At 42.4% G+C, this 20,564-nt stretch overlaps 1 protein-coding gene across 1 annotated transcript in view; it reads left to right on the forward strand.

Annotated features, from left to right (window-relative positions):
* The window catches only part of PTDSS2 (phosphatidylserine synthase 2), a 43,945-nt gene extending 26,951 nt beyond the window's left edge, over positions 1-16,994 (forward strand). Inside the window, exons 7-13 of the mRNA XM_010568074.1 lie at positions 823-873; positions 3,552-3,665; positions 5,163-5,281; positions 5,982-6,096; positions 8,302-8,447; positions 13,554-13,739; positions 14,583-16,994. Coding sequence (XP_010566376.1) covers positions 823-873; positions 3,552-3,665; positions 5,163-5,281; positions 5,982-6,096; positions 8,302-8,447; positions 13,554-13,739; positions 14,583-14,727 — 876 coding nt within the window. The 3' untranslated portion in view covers positions 14,728-16,994. The remainder of the gene's footprint in view (positions 1-822; positions 874-3,551; positions 3,666-5,162; positions 5,282-5,981; positions 6,097-8,301; positions 8,448-13,553; positions 13,740-14,582) is intronic.
* Positions 16,995-20,564: the final 3,570 nt, after the last annotated feature.

A 20,564-nucleotide genomic window follows, 5' to 3' on the forward strand; every position in this document is an offset into this window, starting at 1 on the left:
GGAGAGAGGGTAAACTGCTTAATAACCCTTGTTTCTCAGATTATTGGTGTAAACCTTTTCCCCTAGGAGTCTGGGTTTATTTGTGTGCTTAAAGAATCTTCTACTTATGGTCACCTTGAGGCACAAAGTTCAAAAGTTGCATGTTGCCAAGCAACCCTTAAGTGGCACTTTTCTGAATACCAGAAACTGTCAGGTTATTGTTTCTTGCTGTCAAACAGAAGACTTGAAATTCAAGGGCAAAGGAATTCTGATTATTTAGAACTCCCTGATTGCATGAAGCTACTAGTGCTTGTGTAGTGAGGAGCACTGAATCCTTTGCGTCTTCAGTGCATCAGGCGCTGGGATAACTGAGAGCAATTACAGCTGTCTTTTTCTAGTTTTGCACCAAAACTAGGAGGAGGAAAGGCACTCTTTGCCCAGGGATTTATGGTGGCAGGACTGATAAGATTTAAGAAGCTCTGCTAGATACAAGATGGGGGTCTGATGAAGAAATACATGTTCTTGCTCTGGCTTGAATGTGTTCTGCTTCTGTCCCCTTGGAAGGCAAGGAACATGACATTTAGCATTAAAAAGGTAGTCTCTGCTTTATCAGTACAATCCTAATTCCAGTTTCTGCCCCTTAAAATTGTGGCTTCGCTTTGAAGATAGCTTGTTTGTTCACTGTATTTGAGAACAAAGAAATTCATAAAATGCATCTAGTATTTATATGTGAAACAACTGAAGCTTATTGCTGCATTTTTCTTGGGGGGGGAAAAAGTAAGCCTTAAGAATGGGTTATTGTTTATAATGCAAAGTGACCTACACTCTCTTCTTGCTTTATAGGACAAACTGGATGGATTTGTTCCTGCTCACTTTTTTGGCTGGTACCTGAAAGTAAGAATAGGTCTTCTGTTGCATTTCTGTTACAGTGCTATTCTACTTATAAAGCTTGACTGCTTCTGTTTTAGTGATGCCGGTCTTTGTGATCAATTGTATTAGGCAGTCATCTGTGAACTAGACTAAGTGTTTGTAATACATGAAAGGCGCTTCCCCCCCTGCCCAACCCTGGCCCCGACCATGTTAGGTCACCTCATTTCTTTCCAAAGTAACATTACATTGACAAGCTCCCTCCTCTGCCATAATTCATTCTGAGGTCAGATCAATAAAAGCAAAAACCTTTACTCCTGTAGCAAGATAAATGTTTGAATGACCTATGAGTGTAGAGAGTATGGGGAAGACAGTGTTTAGAGAAGGCAGTGAAAGCCTACTGTTACCCAGACACAAATGCGTGATGATATACTACTACTATTCTAAGGCAGGCTTTTCCCAGTGGCATCTAAATCAGGATTTTAAATTGTTAACAAGAATTAAACCATTACCCATTTACTTTCCTAGTCAGTATCAACCAACTGTGGAAGGAATTCCAGTTGTGCTTGTCTGGCAGAACACATTCAACACAAGTTTTGCTGATTACTTTGGCCTAAATATTAGCCTTTTTTTAACCTGAGCAAACTTACTAGCTAACTTTTATTTTGCCCTGCACACCTTGGTTGGTTTTTTAAACTTAGAAGACCACCATAAATAATAAGCTGAAAAAGCTCAGGCCGTTTTAAAAATAAGCTACAACTGTTGTTTTGGTTTTCCACTTCGAAAGTGCAGATGTCTTCCTATGAGTGTTTTGTTTTGGTCTGTTTCCCCCCGCCCCGCTCCCATAACCAAAAGATGAGTATGGTAGCCTTGGGGAGACTTTGATTTCAGATCAACTTGTCAGTGGCTTGCTCTGTTAGTATACAGAATTGTACATTTGGAGAAACTTGGATCTTCTTCATCCAAGAGAATTACATCAGAAACTTAAATATCAAAACAGCATTTCAGTTACATTCTGTATTTATTTTTGCAAATAATGTCATACTGAGGAAAAAATGCCAAAATAGTGAGAGCCTGGTAACAAGACATAAGGGGAATAGTAACACATTCCTGAGGAACTAGAATGGGATAGAAATCAATATGCCAGTCTACTCAGTCAAGCTATTATCTGTCTTGGTCTGGAAGAAGCATAGTTTTTATTAAAGACACTGTTCCTGCAGAAATGCTTGAGATGGTATGTTGTCTTGTCAACCTGCAGTCTGATTTGAAGAGCCCAGCATGCTCCACAAGGTGTTTACTTCTGTGCTGCTAAGCTTCAAGCTTTCCTTCAAGTAAACTAGCTGCTATATTTCTTATTTGTCAGTTAACTTTTTTATAAAAAGCTGGAAGTTGAGTATGTTGTCTTCATAAACAGAGATGAGCATGTGTTTGGGTTTTTCCTTTTTTCTTTTGTTTTTTTAATCTGGTTTGAGTAACAGACTCTTAAGCTATATCTATCTCAAAGCACCGGAATGGCAATATTGAGAATTAATGTGCCTCATTCATCAGAAATTATTGTGGGCCTCCCTGTCTGGTTTGGATTTAGATCACATGTTGTCAGACTAATGTGTGATAATGCTTATTGTATTTTTCCATCTTCTGGTTGAGGCGATCAACACCAAGCTACATTTACTTCTGCAGAATCGGTACGAGCACATTTGGGGTTGCCGCCTTCCATCTAGGCATGCTGCTGAGGATTTGCATGCACAGTTGAGTTCCCAGGCAGCAGACCATATGTACAGGCTCTCTGTGCTCTTATCCACTTACAAATATGAAATAAAGTGTTACCACAAATCTCTTCCCTTGTTTTGAGAGTAAGCCCGGATGATATGTATGTTCTAGGACTGCAGCTCAGCTGAATTCTTATGCTGAATGTGGAAGAAGATGCTGCTCTTCAGTGCTCACCCTGACAAGCTGCTAGCTGGTATAAAGTAGACTTAGGTGTCCCAGCATAGTTAGGGCTGAGATTTAGTGCAGGTGACTTTTTTTTAAGTTTGCATTAAGTAGACTCTGAAAAGCCTTTTTTGAGCAGCATTAGAACAATGCTACCTGTGGTGGTTGAGCACCCAGTAATTCCATTCATTTAACTAACTTTCTTCCTTCTGTATCCCATCTTGCCTGCCTTTATTCTTTCACGTAATGGTATTAATGTCATCATCCATACTCTTCAGTGTCTTTCTTGTCTATTATGCTGCATACTTGATAAGTTTAGAGGCCTGTGAGCATTTGGCTTTACTAGACTATCACGTGATAAAAATAAGATTGTCATGAGTTTCCTGATCCTTTGCTGGATGCTGGAGACAAGATACTCAGCTGTAGAAATAACCAGTAAACAAAGCACACCATGTGTGTCCTCTGTGTTCAGAGTCTAGAAGGGTTAATTTCATATCCCTTATGTGATCAGTTTTAAAATTAGGAAAAAAGGTAATAATTTTTCCATATACTGTTGCAAAACTGTAAATCTGAGCAGTGCCTCTATCCCAGCTGAAACCAGGACAAGTATTTATGGAGTTCTCCTTTATTTAGATTTCTAAAAGGCATTAGTGCAAGTGGTGCCCGGTTCTACTCAGTCTGGTGTGCAAGTATTCATTTTTGTAATGGTTTTTTAGTATGTTGTGCAACTATTGTGGATATTTGAAAGATTATTTTTTTCTCCCTTTATATAGACATTGATGATTCGAGACTGGTGGATGTGTATGATCATCAGTGTAATGTTTGAGTTTCTGGAGTACAGTCTGGAACACCAACTTCCAAACTTCAGTGAATGTTGGTGGGATCACGTATGTACTGCATAGATCATGATATATTTGTCTAAATGGAAGTATATATTTTAACGGGAGGGGGTAGGAGGTGGTGAGAATTAAATTATATCATATGCATGTGGCCAAAGATGTATGTGTGACTATTGCAGCTCAGGAGCATTGGTGCTTCTCTGTGTTGAGTTTGTAATATGTTTGTCACTGTTTGTGTAATTTTGCATGTTTTCAAACCGTTGCACATAGTTAAATACTTGTTTTGGTTCATTTCACACCAGAGAAAGAATCTAAAGCGTTACCTGAACATTTTCAAATATTTGGTGATGGTACAAACCATAAAATCTGAAATTAAGAGAAAGGTAAAACATTGTTTATAAAGTTTCAGATGGTGATTTTTCTTGCCTGTTAAAAAAAAAAAACGCAACGCACAGACTCAGTGCAATTTGTGTCCAGGTCTTCCTTCTGTGCAAACCTACCTTCACTGTTTTCTGAAAACAGTAAATATTACTGTGTTTACAATTTCTGGTGTGGCTTATAAAAAAGATTTTAAAAGATAAACATTTGGCCTTACTTGAAAAGCTGTATGGTCTTTGCACATGATAGTCTGTAGCCATTCTTGTCCTAAAATACTGCTTGTGTCTATTTTTTCAAGCCAGGGTGACTACTGTGATCTAGTAGTGTCTCTATGGGGAAAAAAAAAAACCAAGCTCTGAAGCTTAAAGTGACACTTTTATTTTCCTATGAAATGTAAATTGGTTATGAGAGCTATCAAAATTATCTACATTCAGGGCACACAGCTGTGGTTCTTAACATTATTTTGGCTTGTTTTTATACTTAAAGTACAAGCTCTTTCCCAAGCTTGTAATGATTTGCTACGTGGTTGTATTTATAAAAATAAATGCATTATGTATAACGACATCTAGCAAAGCTATTTTGCCTTCAAAAAAAACTTCTTACAAAATTAACACTCTGTGCTCCGCTTGTTTGAATGCGGAGGACAGCCAAGTTTTTTTCAGCTCAAGAGCTCCATCTCTAGAATTAATGCTTAGCCATAAAACAGAGCATAGGGAGAAATCACTTGTTTAATTTCACATCTTGAGCCTGGATATAAATAATTTCTTTAGGAGGCAGCCTGAAGCTTAAAGAGTATGTTAAGTTATTTGGCATAGTAAAAACCAGTCCATAGGAACCTGTTCAGATAGGGGTTTTTTGGTGTGTTTCTAAAGTTATCACTTAAGAGTGGAGCTGAGCTGAGAGTAAGTAGGAAGAAGTCTGTTTTGTAGCAGAATGAATACAGCAAAAGAGAATCAACAGCCATCACATGTAGAACACTTTTGCTTTATTTGAGTAGGCTTGGGTAGCTGAGATTCTTTCTCCTGACAGTTCACGCATCTCTATTCCGTGGGGATGTTCAGTCCTTGTGACTGAGAGTGTGTCTGTGTGTTTCTGTACCTATAGTATCTTCCCTTTTACAACCTTTCGTGTTTCTTCTCCAGCATCACTGTGTTTTTCTCCTTTCAGTGGATAATGGATGTGATCTTATGTAATGGATTAGGAATTTACTGTGGGATGAAGACTCTGTCTTGGCTTTCTTTGAAAACATACAAATGGCAAGGACTTTGGAACATTCCTACATACAAGTAAGTTGGTGTAGAAAGTAACTCCACAAGCAGTAGCATGGCACAAAGTTTGGGCCCATGTTAAAGATCTTGGTTGTTGAAGGGTTGTTCTGTTAGGGTTAATGTGAATTAAAGAATTCATGTGTGTTTAGATGACTCAAGTATCTAGTAACTTATTACTGCATGGAAGCTTGTTATGAGAGTTCTACTTGTCAATGAAATCGTTGATGCCTGATGTCTAGGAGTGAGGGCATCTTGTGGAAATGAGCTTATTCAATGAAATTGTTAAAGGCAATGCAGGAATCCAAGTCGGGATCATACTCCCTAATTCACAGCAAGGATCTATTTGGTCCTTGTGCAAATAATGCATTCCCTAGTAATCAGAACTTCATAGTAACTGGAACACTGAAACTTAAAAATTAATAAATCCCTTGTAGTCTTGTACCAGTAATGAACTGTCCTTTCCTGAACTATCATTTGCTGAGCAGAGCAGAACTGAGGAACTGCTTACTACAGTGGGTGTGGTATATTAAACTTTAAAATTATAGTCCAAATAACAGGCTTCTCTAACTCAGAATGTTAATTTCATTAAGCAGTAATTTTTATGGAGTAAATTAAGGCATTTTGCATATGTGAATTAGTTTCTCAAATGGAAATGTTAGTAGATGTCTCTTATGTGCTGTTTCTTAAAATTGCAAGAATGTGTTCTGCTTTTTTTCAGAGGTAAAATGAAGAGAATTGTCTTCCAGTTCACCCCGTATAGCTGGGTCAAATTTGAGTGGAAGCCAGCATCCAGCTTACGCAGATGGCTAGCAGTTTGTGGCATAATCTTTGTAGTAAGGAAACTTCTCTGTCTTTTCTCTACCATTTGATTTAATGTTTTGTAACACTCAAGCAATTGTGCAAATGGTAACTTAGGCTGAAACTCTTGACATGGTGATGTTTCTTTAGTTGAAGCTGGAAGAGATCACTTCTGAATCCTGCAGGATTCAGTATCTGTTTCCATGTCTCTGGTACAGTTTACAGATTCATTGCATAAATATTTGTTCTTGCTGAACAGTGTTGATTGGCAATGTAAGCAATACAAACTGTGATCTACTCGTAATTCAGCATGTAACTGCTTCTACCAAAAACATTGGCTTTGCATGAAAATGGCTTGTTTCTCTCAGTCTTAAGCAGATACATATCATAATTACAGTTAGAAAGGTCTGGAACCAAAGCTTTAGGCTTCTCTTTGTTAGCTTGGGGCAGCGCAGCTCCCAAAGTGCACAGTTTTGCCTCGGATAATATTTTTATACAGACTTTAATTCAGTTATCCCAGGTTATTTTTTTAAATTTTTGTTTCACTGAACACGTAGCACCTGGTGGTGTTAACAGTATCCAGTTTGAGCAGTTCAGGTAAACTAGCTCCCCCATTTAGACAAAAGAGAAAGTTGGCTTCTCCAGCAGCCACAGCAACTTGACAGTCTTGCCTCCATCTAGCCATCTGAGTGGCTGAGGCTATATTATGGGAATGTAACATCTTGAATTTGTAACTTCCATTTCAGAGTCACAGGTATCATGCACATGACACTGATAGGGAGGATAAACTTGGCAGTTTAAGTGCTTTTACCCCACTCCTGCCTTTTGTCAGCTGGGGGACTTTGGCCTTTGTGCTATCCATGGGATGTCACTTGGCTCAGTTTTGAGCAACTCAAACTTACTTCATTTCAGCAACTGTGAAGTTTAACTTAAAAACATGTGACACTTCTAGTGAATCCAGAGACAATGGGCATTAACCAGTTTCTGTATAACTGCTATGGTACAGGATATAAGTGTGTATTTTTTAACAGATGCTAGAACGGCATACCTTTAAGCATCTTGAAATAATGTGGAATATGAAAAATGGTGGTGGTTTATTTTGGGTCTGTCCAGTGAAGTTCCCTATTACAGTTTGCTGAGTGGGACACATTAGTGAGCTTGGCAAGCCACCACCACCTCTCTCTCTCTCATAATAACCCTGCATTTTATGCTGATGTCGAATTTCAGACCTGAGTGTGCTTCAGGAACAATGTGCTGTCTGTAAGTAAGCAAGCAGCATACAGCAGTGCCAGCAGTGAGTGCCAGGCAGTTTGCAAACTCAGTCAGTTGAATACAAGTTCACATCACCTGATTTCCACTACATAAAACATTTGCCAAGTTCACATAGCACAACAGACTTGCTGAGGTTCCCATAGTTTATAGACGTAAAGGAAATGTGCCTGCATAAATAAAATTAACATGTTTCTCCAAATGGTTACTGTGTGCATGCTCCCAACTTTTTGCACGCTTACGAAATTGGGTTTTAGGTGCTGGAGCAGATTTTGCAACTGAGAGATTCCATTGAATTTATACTAGTCCTTGGTATAATAATTTTTCTTTTAGCAAAGCCTAGCTTCAGCTGACAGTTTATAAGCAGTTTCAGGTATTGGCTTGCTCTTTTGGATTAAACAATGCTTAATGCCATTTGTTATCATTTCTTTTGAAGTGAGAAACTTGTGTCTACTTGCTCACTTAATCACAGTGCCAGGGCAGCTCACTTGAGAACATCTTGCTATAAATGTATAACCAATTCTCCTAAGATGGCTTTGGCAGTGATGTTTGCATAACTTTGTAAAAAAATGAACCAAAACCCAGGATGTACTGTTTATGCCTCTTGTTATTTTGGGGTTCCCTCAGTCAGATTTTAAATGATAGTGAAAGGACAAGTGGTTGCTTTCAGGATTTGTCATCAGTAGTTCTGCAGGTACTTCAAACTCCCAATAAACTTGTTCAAAATTAGAGGTAGTGCTTGTCCAGGTTTCTGTTGTGGTTTTTTTGAATACCTCTTCCAACACAGAAAAATTTAAAAACCCCAGCTGTTCTTGATCATTATTGCAACTGATGATAGTGTGCTCAGTAATACTGAGTAGGGCTTTGTGGTGTTAGAGAAATGGTGGGGGGATTCATGCAGGGAGAGAGGGAGATTCCAGGCTTCATTCAGTGAAGTCTTCTGAATGTAATTAAAATGTCCTTTTTCTCAGTTTTTATTGGCAGAGCTGAACACATTTTACTTGAAGTTTGTCCTTTGGATGCCACCAGAACACTACTTGGTCCTGTTACGACTTGTCTTTTTTGTCAATGTGGGAGGTGTGGCTATGAGGGAGATCTACGACTTCATGGATGACCCGTAAGCCAGTCCTCTTGTGTATATACCATGTCAAGCTTCACTTGCTTTATTTTGAATTTGCTCCAGCTTGTTGGCATCCATCTCAGGGAAAGAGTTCAGCTTCTTGGGGACAAAAAGACCTAATCCCAAAGCATCTACTTTGTGTTCTTTTGTTTTGGAGGTAAAATTCTGACTACATCTGGTTGGAGAACAGCTGTTGTTAAGGGCATTCTATGTGCACTGTTTTTAACATCAGTTTTTAATAAATGATCACTCTTTTGAGAATGTAATGCGTAAATTAGCTGGAGTGCCACTGGCTTGTGGGCAGAGGAGTACTGAACTCCACTTTCAGGTTGATAGCCAGGAACTACAGTCCTTAGACGTACCTTCTAAGGACAACAGGGCCCAAACTAAAAAAACCCCTTTTCTTAAAGGTGCTTCTTTTCTTGAGCATTCTTCCAACTGGTCCCTGGTCCTCTGGAGCTCTTGTGGCATCCTCTTGCAGATCAGAGGACCCTTTATAGCAAAGTGTATTGAAGGCAAAGTGCACCCATACACAACAGTGCATGTACTTTCAGACTGTTCCTACTTAAGCATCATATTTGTCCTTGCTGCTTTTGTTTCTGCAGACCATGTAAGACCTGAGAAAGCTTTGTTCTCAAAATCATGTTTTCTTTTAAGTTTTAGTAGTAATGTCACAAATTGCCTGAGCCCACATCTTAAGTCTAAGACAACATCTGGCTTCAAGGGATATTCATTGTCTGTCATTGACCAACACAAAAAGTGTCTGTGTTCAGAATTTAGGGTTCCAACATTCTATGAAGATCAGTTTCCCTTGCAAGGCTTTGACTCCTAGAACTGGGAAGAAGGGTCAACCCACATTGCTTAGTCGGATTTCAGGACATTCAGCAGTGGCAGGCTGCCCCTGCCTTTGGTGTCGGACCTACTGGTTTGGGACGTGCCTCCAACTCAAAGGTAAGAAGAGGTCTCTGCCTCTCACTGGTGAGCTCCTCTCCTTAGCACCATTCACAATCTTCTGGTCCTTGTGTTTGGGTTGGAAAAACTCCTTTGCCCTCTGTTCAACCACATGGCATAACATTGAAATTTAGGAGAATCATCAGTCACTGGTGCCTCATTGCTGATTCAGTTTGTTGCCATTCTTTCAATGAGCTGGAGAAGTTAATCCAGCAAGCAGAGACTCATCCTGAACTGCATGTCTTCATCATTGCCACCACCACCTGCTGTTCTGTTTCTCTTGGTGGGTAAGGTGACTAGCCCGCTCACTTCTGAGGTTCATGGCTCTGCTTGATGCACCACAGAGATGACCTCACCAGGCCGTTCATGCAAAATGGCAGAAACTAGCATCTGGTCTTACCTAATATCTTCTCTGCGAAGGCTTTTGCAACTGGACTTCAATTCTGTTGTGCATTTCAGGTCATCCAAGCAGAGGTAATCTACCCCTGTTTTACCAACTTAGCTGGGTGCATTTTTACTTGCACATAATTTTGAATCAAGGAACCGTGCTGGATTCTTCCTGTTGTGTTGTAGGGAGAAGCTGCTGGGGGAGAGCAGGCTATACCAGAGGCTCCCAGCTAACAGCACATGAGAAACCTTCCTGACCTTTTCCTTTTGGAAATGCTCAACTTAACGGACAAAGGTTGGAATATTCCATTGACCCTCCTTGTCAGAAACATGGCTCATTGCCTTGTCTGGTAGTGATGAGACTGAGGTAAACTGATTAGATCTTTTCAGCTAACCTTCCAATATTTAGTCTAGAAAGTAGTGAAGTTCAAATATGAAGACTTTTTTTTCTTATTCAGGATTCTTAGTATCTGCAGACAATTCTTGATCTGAGCATGGTGACAATAAAGTATCTAGAATTGAAATAGTCCAAGAAGAGGGGTGGTTCTTGAAGCTGTTCTCCAGCTCTTACATACCACGCTGCTATTGTGATCGACATGCTGCATCTGAGTTCTTGAGGACTGGCTGTGTGAAATATTCCTGACCAGAAATGTCTTGATGTAAGAGTCCATGTAGTATTTGACCTTGTCATATCTTCCTGGTTCCTAGTCTTCACATCTCTTCCAGGGAGTCTGCATTGAGGCCGTGATTTTTAATCTCATTCATCAAATAAAAAAAGGACTTTTCTTTAAAATTTTTCATGAGCAGAAGGGCAGGAAACCAACTTTCTTCCTCAGCAGCTTTAGCTTCTGCACAGCTCTTCTGTCGGCGTTACCTTTAATTCTTTTGTCAGTGTGCTGTCATAAGCTAGTGAAAGAAAACAATAGCAAATGAGGAAGCAGATCAACAAAGCAGAAAGCTGACCTAGTCATCTGAATAGCTTGAGTTCACAGTGAGAGATTTGCTGTTTCATTTTTTCTCTCTATCCATGTGTTAAGGCTAGTTTCTGCCCATTTAATCTGTCATACCAGATGAACCACCTGGAGCAGTTTCTGAAGTCCTTTCATCTGAGTTGGTCTAGGCGGGATACTTTTCAAAATTGAATGCGCTCATCCCATCTGCATCATATTTTTTTCCAGTGTATTTGGATGATTTTGTGTAGTTTGAACTTATGCATTGGTGTCAAATATGACTCTCTGGCCTCATGTTTAAGAAACTGTGTGGCTTGTGTGCTTGACTTGCAATGACTCCCCTGGATTCAGGAGAGGGGAGAGAAGCTCTGTTTGCTCTCTGTGCTTAGATCCCTTCCCAGATACTGAGAATCCACGGGGATGCAGTGGAGCAGATAATGTCTGAGCAACAGGAAAACACCTGCTAAAGGAAGGATGGTCTCCCCAGTGCAGCTGCTGGCATCTGATGAGAAGAGGGGAGGAGAAACTGGGAGCAAATGTGTAGTCGCAGCTCCCTCTGCCCCAGCACTATCGGAGATGCCTGGGACCTGTTTGAATGTGTGTGAACTGGGCAGTATACCAGCTGGAGGTGGCAGGGTGTTGGGCAGGCTTGTTTCTCTGCCTAGCAGAGGGAAGCGTTAGCAGAGCAGCTACTCTCTGAGGAAATCCTAATCAGAGATTTGTTAGGTGGCTTCTCTTTCATCCACTGTGTGGCAAAACCAGCAAGAAAATACAGCCCAAAGAGCTTACATGGCTGTCACAGCACTTACTAAATCAGTGCCTCAGCCAGACAGGAGGCTATACATCACAGTGGTCATAGAGCAGACTAGAATTTCCCATTGCTGCAATGCCCTAGAAGTACTGCAGAGGTCATCTTAACATGTCCATCCCTCTCTCCCCAGCCCTCTGTAGATGTGTTATATCGCTTTGCTCCCCATCTCCTCTGTCGTGCCCCAGTAGTTCTGCCACTTTACACGGAATTCTTCCTGGTTGTGTTTCACTTCACATCTTACACTGTGGTAGGAATGGAATAACACAGTCAGCTGGACAAGAGAAAGGACCTGGTAGGAAGATGTACTTCAGAATACACTATGGTTAAGTGAGAGAGCAAGGCACTCTGCAGAATAGATGCGCCTTGTGATTAAAGCAGAGACATGTAGAATAAAGGCAGAATAAGGAGTAATAGAAGGCAAAAAGAACAGCCACCTTTAAGTTTAGTTGGTGGTGCTTCTATTTGCATGGTTTATCTCGGGCATCTTCAGAGATATAATGATCAGTTAAGGTAGTAGGTTTAGGGCTGACAGGAAGGTGCACCAAACTGCTTCTTTGTGTGTTTTTTAAGTAAAATACAATCCAAAGGCTGTTGAGAAAAGTTAGTTGTGTGTGCTTGCTGGTGAAACAGTTGGTGATTATGATGGTTGAGGGTATTTCTTTTCTCAAGTTCAGTCTTACTTGATTCAAATCAGTTGCATTTCAGGAAACATTTAAGTAAATCATGCCTTTGAGAAAGAAAAGGGAAAAAAAATACATAAAACTTCTAGTAGCTTTCTCTTGGTTCTTTCCTCTAATGGAAATAAAATCCCATTTTAGATTCAGAAGATGGGTGATGGAAGAACAAAAATTTAGTCTACCAAGCAGGAAGTTATATACTTGAGTCTGTACTGATGGATAGCACATCTGCATGCACCAGTGGTGCTGTGGTGGGCAGGATTTCAGTGCAATCCAATGCATTAAAAAAAGGGCTTGTTCTGTTGCCCAAACAGAATCCCATTTGATTATTGACACATGAATCGTCTGCCCTGTCAGGTCAGTAAGCTGTAAAAATGTCAAGTCTAGAAATGACATGAGCAGACCAGGTCAAGAAGTGGAGGATCTGGCTGGTTTAGATCAAGCAACTTACCTAGGCTTCTAGCAATAGGCTGTTACCTGTGAGGTTAATGAGGTTTCCTGAAAGGCAGCCTATAGGTATTTTGGTTTTATGTATTTGCCATGCAGGAATAGGTAACCCAAGAGATGGTATACTTCCAATCTCTCCTGCAAGTAGAGCCTCTGAATAGATGTCTTGATTCTACTGCAGTTTAATTTCTAGTGTTACTGATTGATGAGTCCTTCACTAGACTTGTACGTAGCACTGCAGCTTCTCACTGACTTGTCTGGTACTACTTAAAAACAAACCCTGGGGATTAAATATTAATCACGTATTTGCCCCAAGGTTGTGTTGTCCTAGAAGTGAAAGGCTGTCCTTGCATCTTTCATTATCTTGCTTGTTTGTTATTAAGCTTTCTTCTTTTAAAATCTGTTCAGAGATCATTAGTGACAGCTCATTGAGTACCTTTTTGGAAAGAGAGTAAGTTTCAGAATACAATTATATAGGAGTTAAATATGGTTACAGCAGTGTGACTTGATGTTTGCAGAGGAAATCTAGGAGCAGAGCTCCTATTTCATACCATACCCTGAACCTCAGCTGATCTCAAGCTGGTGAGATAATTGTTTGATGTGGATTTACCAATACCCTGAAAATTGGGATTCTTCCTTGCATCATATGATGATGTTTAACTTTTCATGTGTTTTCAGAGCCTCTGATAGGAAACTTAAGTAACATCAACGTGAAAGTCCTCAGCCTGCATAGCCGTAGTACATGTGTAATCCGAACTAGACTTTTAGAGTTGTGCCAAGATGAATTAAATTATTACCCCAGCTGTCTTTTTATGACTATTTCTCTGAATGCTTAACTTTACAACAATAGCTTTGTTTTATCTGTGCATTTATTTTGCAGGAAGTTCCATAAGAAATTGGGTCAGCAGGCATGGCTGGTTGCTGCTATTACTGCCACAGAGTTTCTGATTGTCGTGAAGTATGATCCCTATACACTCACGCTTTCTCTTCCTTTCTACATTACCCAGTGCTGGATCTTGGGGATTATACTTGTGCTCACCTGGACAGCCTGGCGTTTTTTCATTCGGTAAGCAGCATTTGATGGGCTACATTCAGGTTGAGCCTGGGTCTTACAGGGTAGATTGTTCTGGACATCCCTTCAACAGTGCATCTTCAAATGTATGCAGTCATTAGCCTTTAGTGGCTCCTGAAGATAGATCACAACACTTTTGGATGGCTACAGCTGCAGTGGTTTTCTGTAAGAGTTATTAAATAAGCAGGGAGTTTTCTGTGCATGATCCTGGCACTTTTCTTTCTGGATCAAGCCTCTGGTAGCTTTGGTCTTTGTGGGACTACTTGTGTTGGTGTTGCTGTAGAAGCAGGTGAACAGTTAAGTGCCTGACTGCACCTGGTCTTCCTCGATGAGTGAAGATGGCAGACAAGATCAGTGTTTTGGTTTTTCTGTGCTCTGAATTAGAAAAGACTAAAGTGTTTTACAGCTTCATTGCAAGAACAGTCTGCTGTGTTGCAATTGTCTGAGCTGTCCCAGTGTCGGCAACAAGTGAGCCAAGTTAAACATGTTTGGTTTGGATGCTGCTCTGTGCAAGTAAATGAAAATCAGCTACACAAGGCTGAAAGAATTACACTAATCTATAGAGGAGGCCCAGTGCAACAGCAGTGGTTGCTCTTGTTGAGAATGCTGTTGTGTTATGCTTCTGAAAGAGGTGATAATAGCCAGACTACTAGCAAGAAACACAAATTTCAAGTGAATCGATGCCATCAGCAATTTTAGAAATTTACAGCCAGTAGACTCAAGTGGGTTAAGTTATCCCAAGGGCACTTGCATCCAGAACAGGCTTGCCTTACTGTTTTTATTGTATATTGAAATCGTTTATTCACACCACTGGTTCACCTCTGTTCTTCTTTTTAGTGACATCACTCTGCGGTATAAGGAGATAAGGCGACAGAAGCAAGAGCACAAATATGAAAAGGACAAATGCTTGAGCAATGGTGATGGACACTCATCAATAATGGATGAACAAAATGGGAACAAACTAAGGGAGAGGAAACTTTGAGGAACAGACAAAGGGCTGAAAGGAACTCAGAGTGCTCAAGTTGGCCTGGTGGACAGTTTCAACCGTATCTTACCTAACTTGTAATTTTCATTGTTAGCTTTCCAACATGTGAAAATCCTCTTGGGGAAAAGATGTCACTTTGACATACACACCCTTTCTCCTTGTGTACACCTAGGCAGAGTCGGAGAAAGTCTGTGTAGAGGGAAGTCAGAAACAACGCCGTTGCAACAAGATGGGATCTTCATTCAAGCATGTTGTATGTCTTCCTTGAAAACAAGGTTTAGAGACAAGGGGCTTTAAAACAAAGCGCAAAGGGAATCTAGCTGATCTATTTCCAGTAAACTGTGAGATTTCGATTTTGACATTTGGGCATTAGGAACACTTGTTTTGGAGTGTACAGATACCAGACACAGGAAATTAATCTTTTTTTCTGCTGAAGTTACCTTGAGCTGTGGAGTAAGATTGTGTAAAGTGTTCAGCCACCAATTAACAGAACTGCAGTGAGATAAATGTAGATAAACTGAAACTTGTGAACAAGTTGCGTAACTTGCACAGAATGTAATACAGTACACTACTGTTACAGCCCCTGTAGTACGGGGGTTATTGCCTTTCTCTAAACTGACTTTCAGCATCCTGGAATAGCCTACAATAGTTTTATGTTGTATCACAGCTCTAGGGAGACAGACAGCTGCTCCTTAGGGGGGTTTTTTTGGTTTTTTGGTTTTTTTAAGTTTTTCTTTTAGTCTTGGTCATCTTTTAAATGTAAGGGAAGGTTAAATAAGAAAGGTCAACCTGCCTTTCCTTTGCTTCCTGGAGTAAAATGTATTACAAGCAGAAAACTGGGAGTTACTCCATCAGTCTTAAGTTATTTGCCTTATTCTCAGCTCTTTTAGTTCACTTACCAAGGGATTTCATTCTTGGTGTCTGCTGTATGGGGCACATCAGGTTCTGCCATCCTTCAGAGCTGCCCTGTTCCTCACAAGGTAACTCCAGACTGAGCAGTCTCCTGAGTCCATCTGGAAAAGGCGTTCTCTGCAGTCACACACAAAATAGCTGTTAACGTGCCGCCATCCCTGCCAAAAGAACAAACTGAGGCAAAGTGCATCGTTCTTTCCTGAGCACTGTGTAGCAGTGAAGGTCTGCAGGCTAAGCTAGACAGCATTTTTGCTGGTGACTCAGCATCTAGGAAAAGAAATCGGAAACCTGGGCTGCATTTTGGGGGGGGGTCATTATTCCAAAATGTAAGTGCTACACTAAGCATCAATTTTGTAACCTCTGCTCTAAGCCTTTGCATTGGCATCTAAGGCACTGACGTAACCATAACCATATCAGTTTTAAATACTGTGATCTAATCTGGCTGTTAAAGGGTATTTTTTAGGGAAGTGTTTATCCAGAAGAAAATGACATAAACACCACCAGTAAAATATTGAGAGTGCAACCCCAAACTTTTTAAGTGGCAGGAGGACCTGCAGAGCTGCTGACTAGCAAACGTCTGCATTTTTTATGTGTTTTGGTCTTGTACGTGAATGACAACCAAAATCTGCATTTCTCCCATGTTTACAGAGTGACCCAAATACTCTCCACCCCTAAAGAATGGGCACTCAGCAGTTGGGCAGTCTTCAATTAGTTGAGCAGTTTGGCTGCATCTGAAGAGCTCAACAAATGATGCCAGAGTTTATGGGCTGGGGGATGCCCCAGTTGCCTAGCAGGTGCAGAGGAGGGTGACCAATATGAGAGGTAGCATCAGGCTTCTTTCTCGAGTATGTACAATGTACTGTGGATAGTCGCTCAACAGCTGCTCTTAAATGATAGTATTTTGCTGCTGTGAGGTAGTGAAGAATATATGGCTGTGTAACTAGATGCTGACAAATTTGTAAATGGGCAGAGAGTGCTGAGTTGAGCAAGTATTTATTTCTATGCCTTTCCTCGTTCTAGTTCCAGCTTTAGACCAGTCTTACAAACTGTTAACTGATTGTTTGGTAGCTTGTACCAGTGTGTTGTGCTCGTGTAGTCCCAGCTGAGCAAGGCTCAGGTTGGTATATCTCCATTCTGTTTGTGCTGATTAACACTGTGGCCCTCCCCTCCGATCTCTTTGCAATACAACCTCCAGGGTCTGTCTCATGATTTGGGGGGTAGCCGGTGCACCTGAGGAGGATCTGTCACTGTACCTCCCTCCTCCTCCCCTCCCTGCCAAAGACCCACTTATGTACATTTGAAACAACTGGTGAAGAACACCTAGTATTCTAGGTATTCTTCTATATATGTTCCCTGGTAATGATTCTGGAGCTTTGACCTAATACATAAAACACTGACTTGTTTGTCTACATCCTTCTAAACAGCTTTTATGGTTAGTCTGGATAACTGAACTGGTGTAATAAAGCGATGTTTGCTGGTGTGTTCTTTGGTACAATGTGTGTGTGTTCATGGTTTATTTTGCTTGCTGCCTCGCGAATGGAACTGGGGGGCTAAGGGGACTTGGTCTGAATTCCCCTCCAGTAGCAAGGCTATCAAATGCGTTGGCACTGTCCGTAATGGATGCTGGGCCTTAATGAACTTGTCCAGGTTTTCAGAGAAACAGATGTTACAAGCCCTCGGTCCACTTCTGTAACTTGGAAATGCTTCTTGCAGTACGTTTTACAAGGGTGATCTTTCCCCTCTAAAGTGGAATTGGGCTGTGCATGATGTGTTGAGTAACTTTGTAGTCTGAGTGCTTCCCTTGCAGACTCATGTCTAGTGTTGCAGGTGGGCTCTAATCACTGCAGTCTTGCCTGGTTTTAGGAATCCTTTTGTGATCATCTCTCAGAGGAGTACTCAAAAGCAGCCTCCTATGGAGAAGATGAAAGGACAGCTGATAAGCCTCACTTAAATTACATTTGGAGTGTCATAAAATGAGACCATCCCTATGGAGATGAAAGAGGCAGCAGTGTCCCACTTCTATACACACCTGTATCTTGCTGCTTATTTTCTTAGCTTACCTTCTTTGTCAGAAAACTGGAACAAGATACCTTCCTCGTGTGGGTAGGCCCTAATATTTGTAGTGAGATTTACCAAAGGTAAGTTGTTGGCTTTAAAAAAGGAAAAATGCAGGGAAATGGGTGAGTGGGTGAGAATGTGCTCAGCTAATGCTGTTGTGGGTGACTTTTCTTGCAAGTGTTTTTTCTCTTTGTCTTGGAGGCAGGCTGGCAGGGGATTTGACACTGCCTTGAGGTATATAGTTTTGATGTCCCTCAAGCCCAGTTGTGCAGATTGTTATATTTGTTAAGACAGGATTTTAGGTGGTGGTTCCAAGTTGTTAGTACTTGGGTAACTGCCTCTGAGGAGACCACCTGCCTGCCCGCACCCTCGTTTCTGTCCCTGCTTGCACATGATGCAGTAGTGCTCCACAGCCCTTACAAGCCTGTTGTTGCCTTCCCCTTGCTGTACACACACAGCTCTAGTGAATGCAGCCGTTGGGTTCGATAGCAGAGGGGCTACCTGAAATTCCCTGGTGTTGCACAGAGGAGGTGCTGACCCGGCGCAGTGGCAGGCATGCCGTTCTGGGTGAAGATTCAGGGGGAAATGGCTGCTTCATAGCATTTTAAGCTAGTTGGCAATTAGCTTTACTTAATTGTTCCGGATAGAAGTACCCACTGCACAGGCTTACACTGGAAGTCTGCTGACTTGGGCAGTCAGAAAATGGCTCGATGCGAGCGGCTTGTACCCTCCAGTCTCTAAGGCTCTGATTAGCACCAGTTTGTGGGTCCATCTTGCCATCCTTTCTGCTCCCCCCAGTCGCTATTCCAGCTGCCTGTCATGCTGGGAGGAGGGAGCAGTAGCAGCTGGGGCTGCGGAAGGGTTTCTTTGCTGCCTTTTTTTTTTTTCTTTCCCTGTGAATTTTTGGTCCTATTACTGGTCTTAAAGGGCCTGTGTGATGCTTATGGAATTGTCAGCTTCTGACACAAGTATTGTTGGGGAGCTTTTCCAGGAGTATTTTGACCAAGAATAAATAGCTTTCCTGCATAGTGGGCTGGCTGAACGTGCCACCAGAAGCAGAAGGCAGCTGAAGGACCTCTGCTATATCCATGTGGTGGAAAAAAAGTAAATAAACTCATGAGGGGTGTGTGGGCCACCTTGCCGCTACCTGAACTGCTTGTGTGTTGGTTGCTGGGAGGGTTTGCTTTAGCAGTCTGCATTGTTGAACTGCTGTTATTTAATTATCCTCACAGTTATCAAAGGCCTGACCTAAGTAAGCACAAGGGTGATGATAAACTCATGCCATCTGTTAGCAATATGAAACTGATTTTTAATGGATTAGTTGGTATCTGTGAGAGACTGGATAAATCTCCAGGTGCCAAACTGGGGCCTTCGGAGATTACCAAAACTCAGCCAAACCCAGTCCCATTTAAAACAGCTCTCTGCAGGTCAGCTGCTGCTGCCGTGAGGCTGAAGCGATGGAGCCTTGAGGTGGCCCCACAAGAGGCTGCTGGTGTCCCGGGCTGCGCTGCAGAAGGGGGACAGCCTGCCATGTCCCTCAGGATCGTAACGTCTCACCTCTGTTGTAGGTGAGGTTTGAGAACTGGGGAAGGAAGCCATGGCTTGCTCTTTTTCCCACTGGTTTTTACACACGTAGAGGAAGGGCTGCATTTTGGAAAAGCCTGTCTCCTGCATAGGCTGGGGAGCGCAATGTTCTTGGAAAGGACCCTTGACTGCAGGTGAGGCTCCTCTCCCACCCAGGCAGCATTTTGGGGTTACAGTCAAAACTTGGTCTGTTTTCTTCCCAGAAATTAATTCCCTGCCAGGGAAATTATGGGACCAGCTCCCAGTGCTGACCCTCCGTGTATTGACTGGGCACAGGAGCTGCCAGAGAGCCCTGCGGCAGGGCAGCAGGTGGGTGAACTGGCCCTGTGGCTGGATGTGGTGGGTTTTCCCAGGAACTGAAGGTCCTCTGGAGCGTCACACTGCTCCGTGGCCAGCTGAGAGCGTCTTTGCTTGGGGTGCATGAGGAGGTTTTTTTGCCCACAAAATTTGTGATTATTCGGTTTTCTCCAATTCAAGCAAAGTGAATCTCTTCGGTGTTTGAAATTACTTGTTCCCCTGGAACGGTGGTCTGGCATTGGAGGTAAGGTGGCTGAAAACATGGTTACAAAACCAGGGTAAGAAAGGGAAAGATCTCCATCCCTGTCGCATGAGAGCACATGTAGGAGTTTGGCTGATGATCGCTTTGTCACAGGCACTGCTGAGATTTTGGTCTCCAAATGGCTGAAAGGGCTTTTTGGCGAAGTCCCGGGTAAATACCACTTGGCCCTTGGAGAAGAGGCTTCTCCTTCTGCTGTGCTGAGGGAGAGAACCGATGGATTTTCTTTATGAACAGGCAAAGCCAAGACCTTGCTGCTGGACAGCCCGTTACACCCAGGACCCCAAGCGTTACTGCCCACCCGGCTGAGAGGTGGGATGGAGGAGGGAGGAGGCTGGTGTTGCCTTTCCCATCCCTTTGGGAGTGAAGAGCAGCCTGGAAGCCTGTGGTAGGGGACGGGTGAGGATCCACAGACCCCCAGTGGCTTTCCGGAGGAGAGCAGCACCCTTGGGGGGGCGGGGGGGGGCAAGAGGAGGGGGCACGGGTCCTGATGGAGAGGAATACGAAGTGAGGTCCATGGGGTGAGGGAGGAGGAGCTGAAGGCGCAGAGGTGCTGCGAGAGGCAGCGGGGGAGCAGAGGGGGTCGGATGGGGAGGGGGGCGTCCCCTGGGCAGCAGGAGGTGGGATTTGGGGCGCAGCAGCCGGGGGCTGAAGGATGCTGATCCCGGGAAGCCGGAGCGGGGCCGCGCTCGGCCTGGGGGAGCCCCAAACTGAAGCGGGGGGG

This window comes from Haliaeetus leucocephalus, unplaced genomic scaffold (assembly GCF_000737465.1).
Source record: "Haliaeetus leucocephalus isolate CR32 unplaced genomic scaffold, Haliaeetus_leucocephalus-4.0 Scaffold236, whole genome shotgun sequence".
Classification (NCBI taxonomy): Eukaryota; Metazoa; Chordata; class Aves; order Accipitriformes; family Accipitridae; genus Haliaeetus; species Haliaeetus leucocephalus.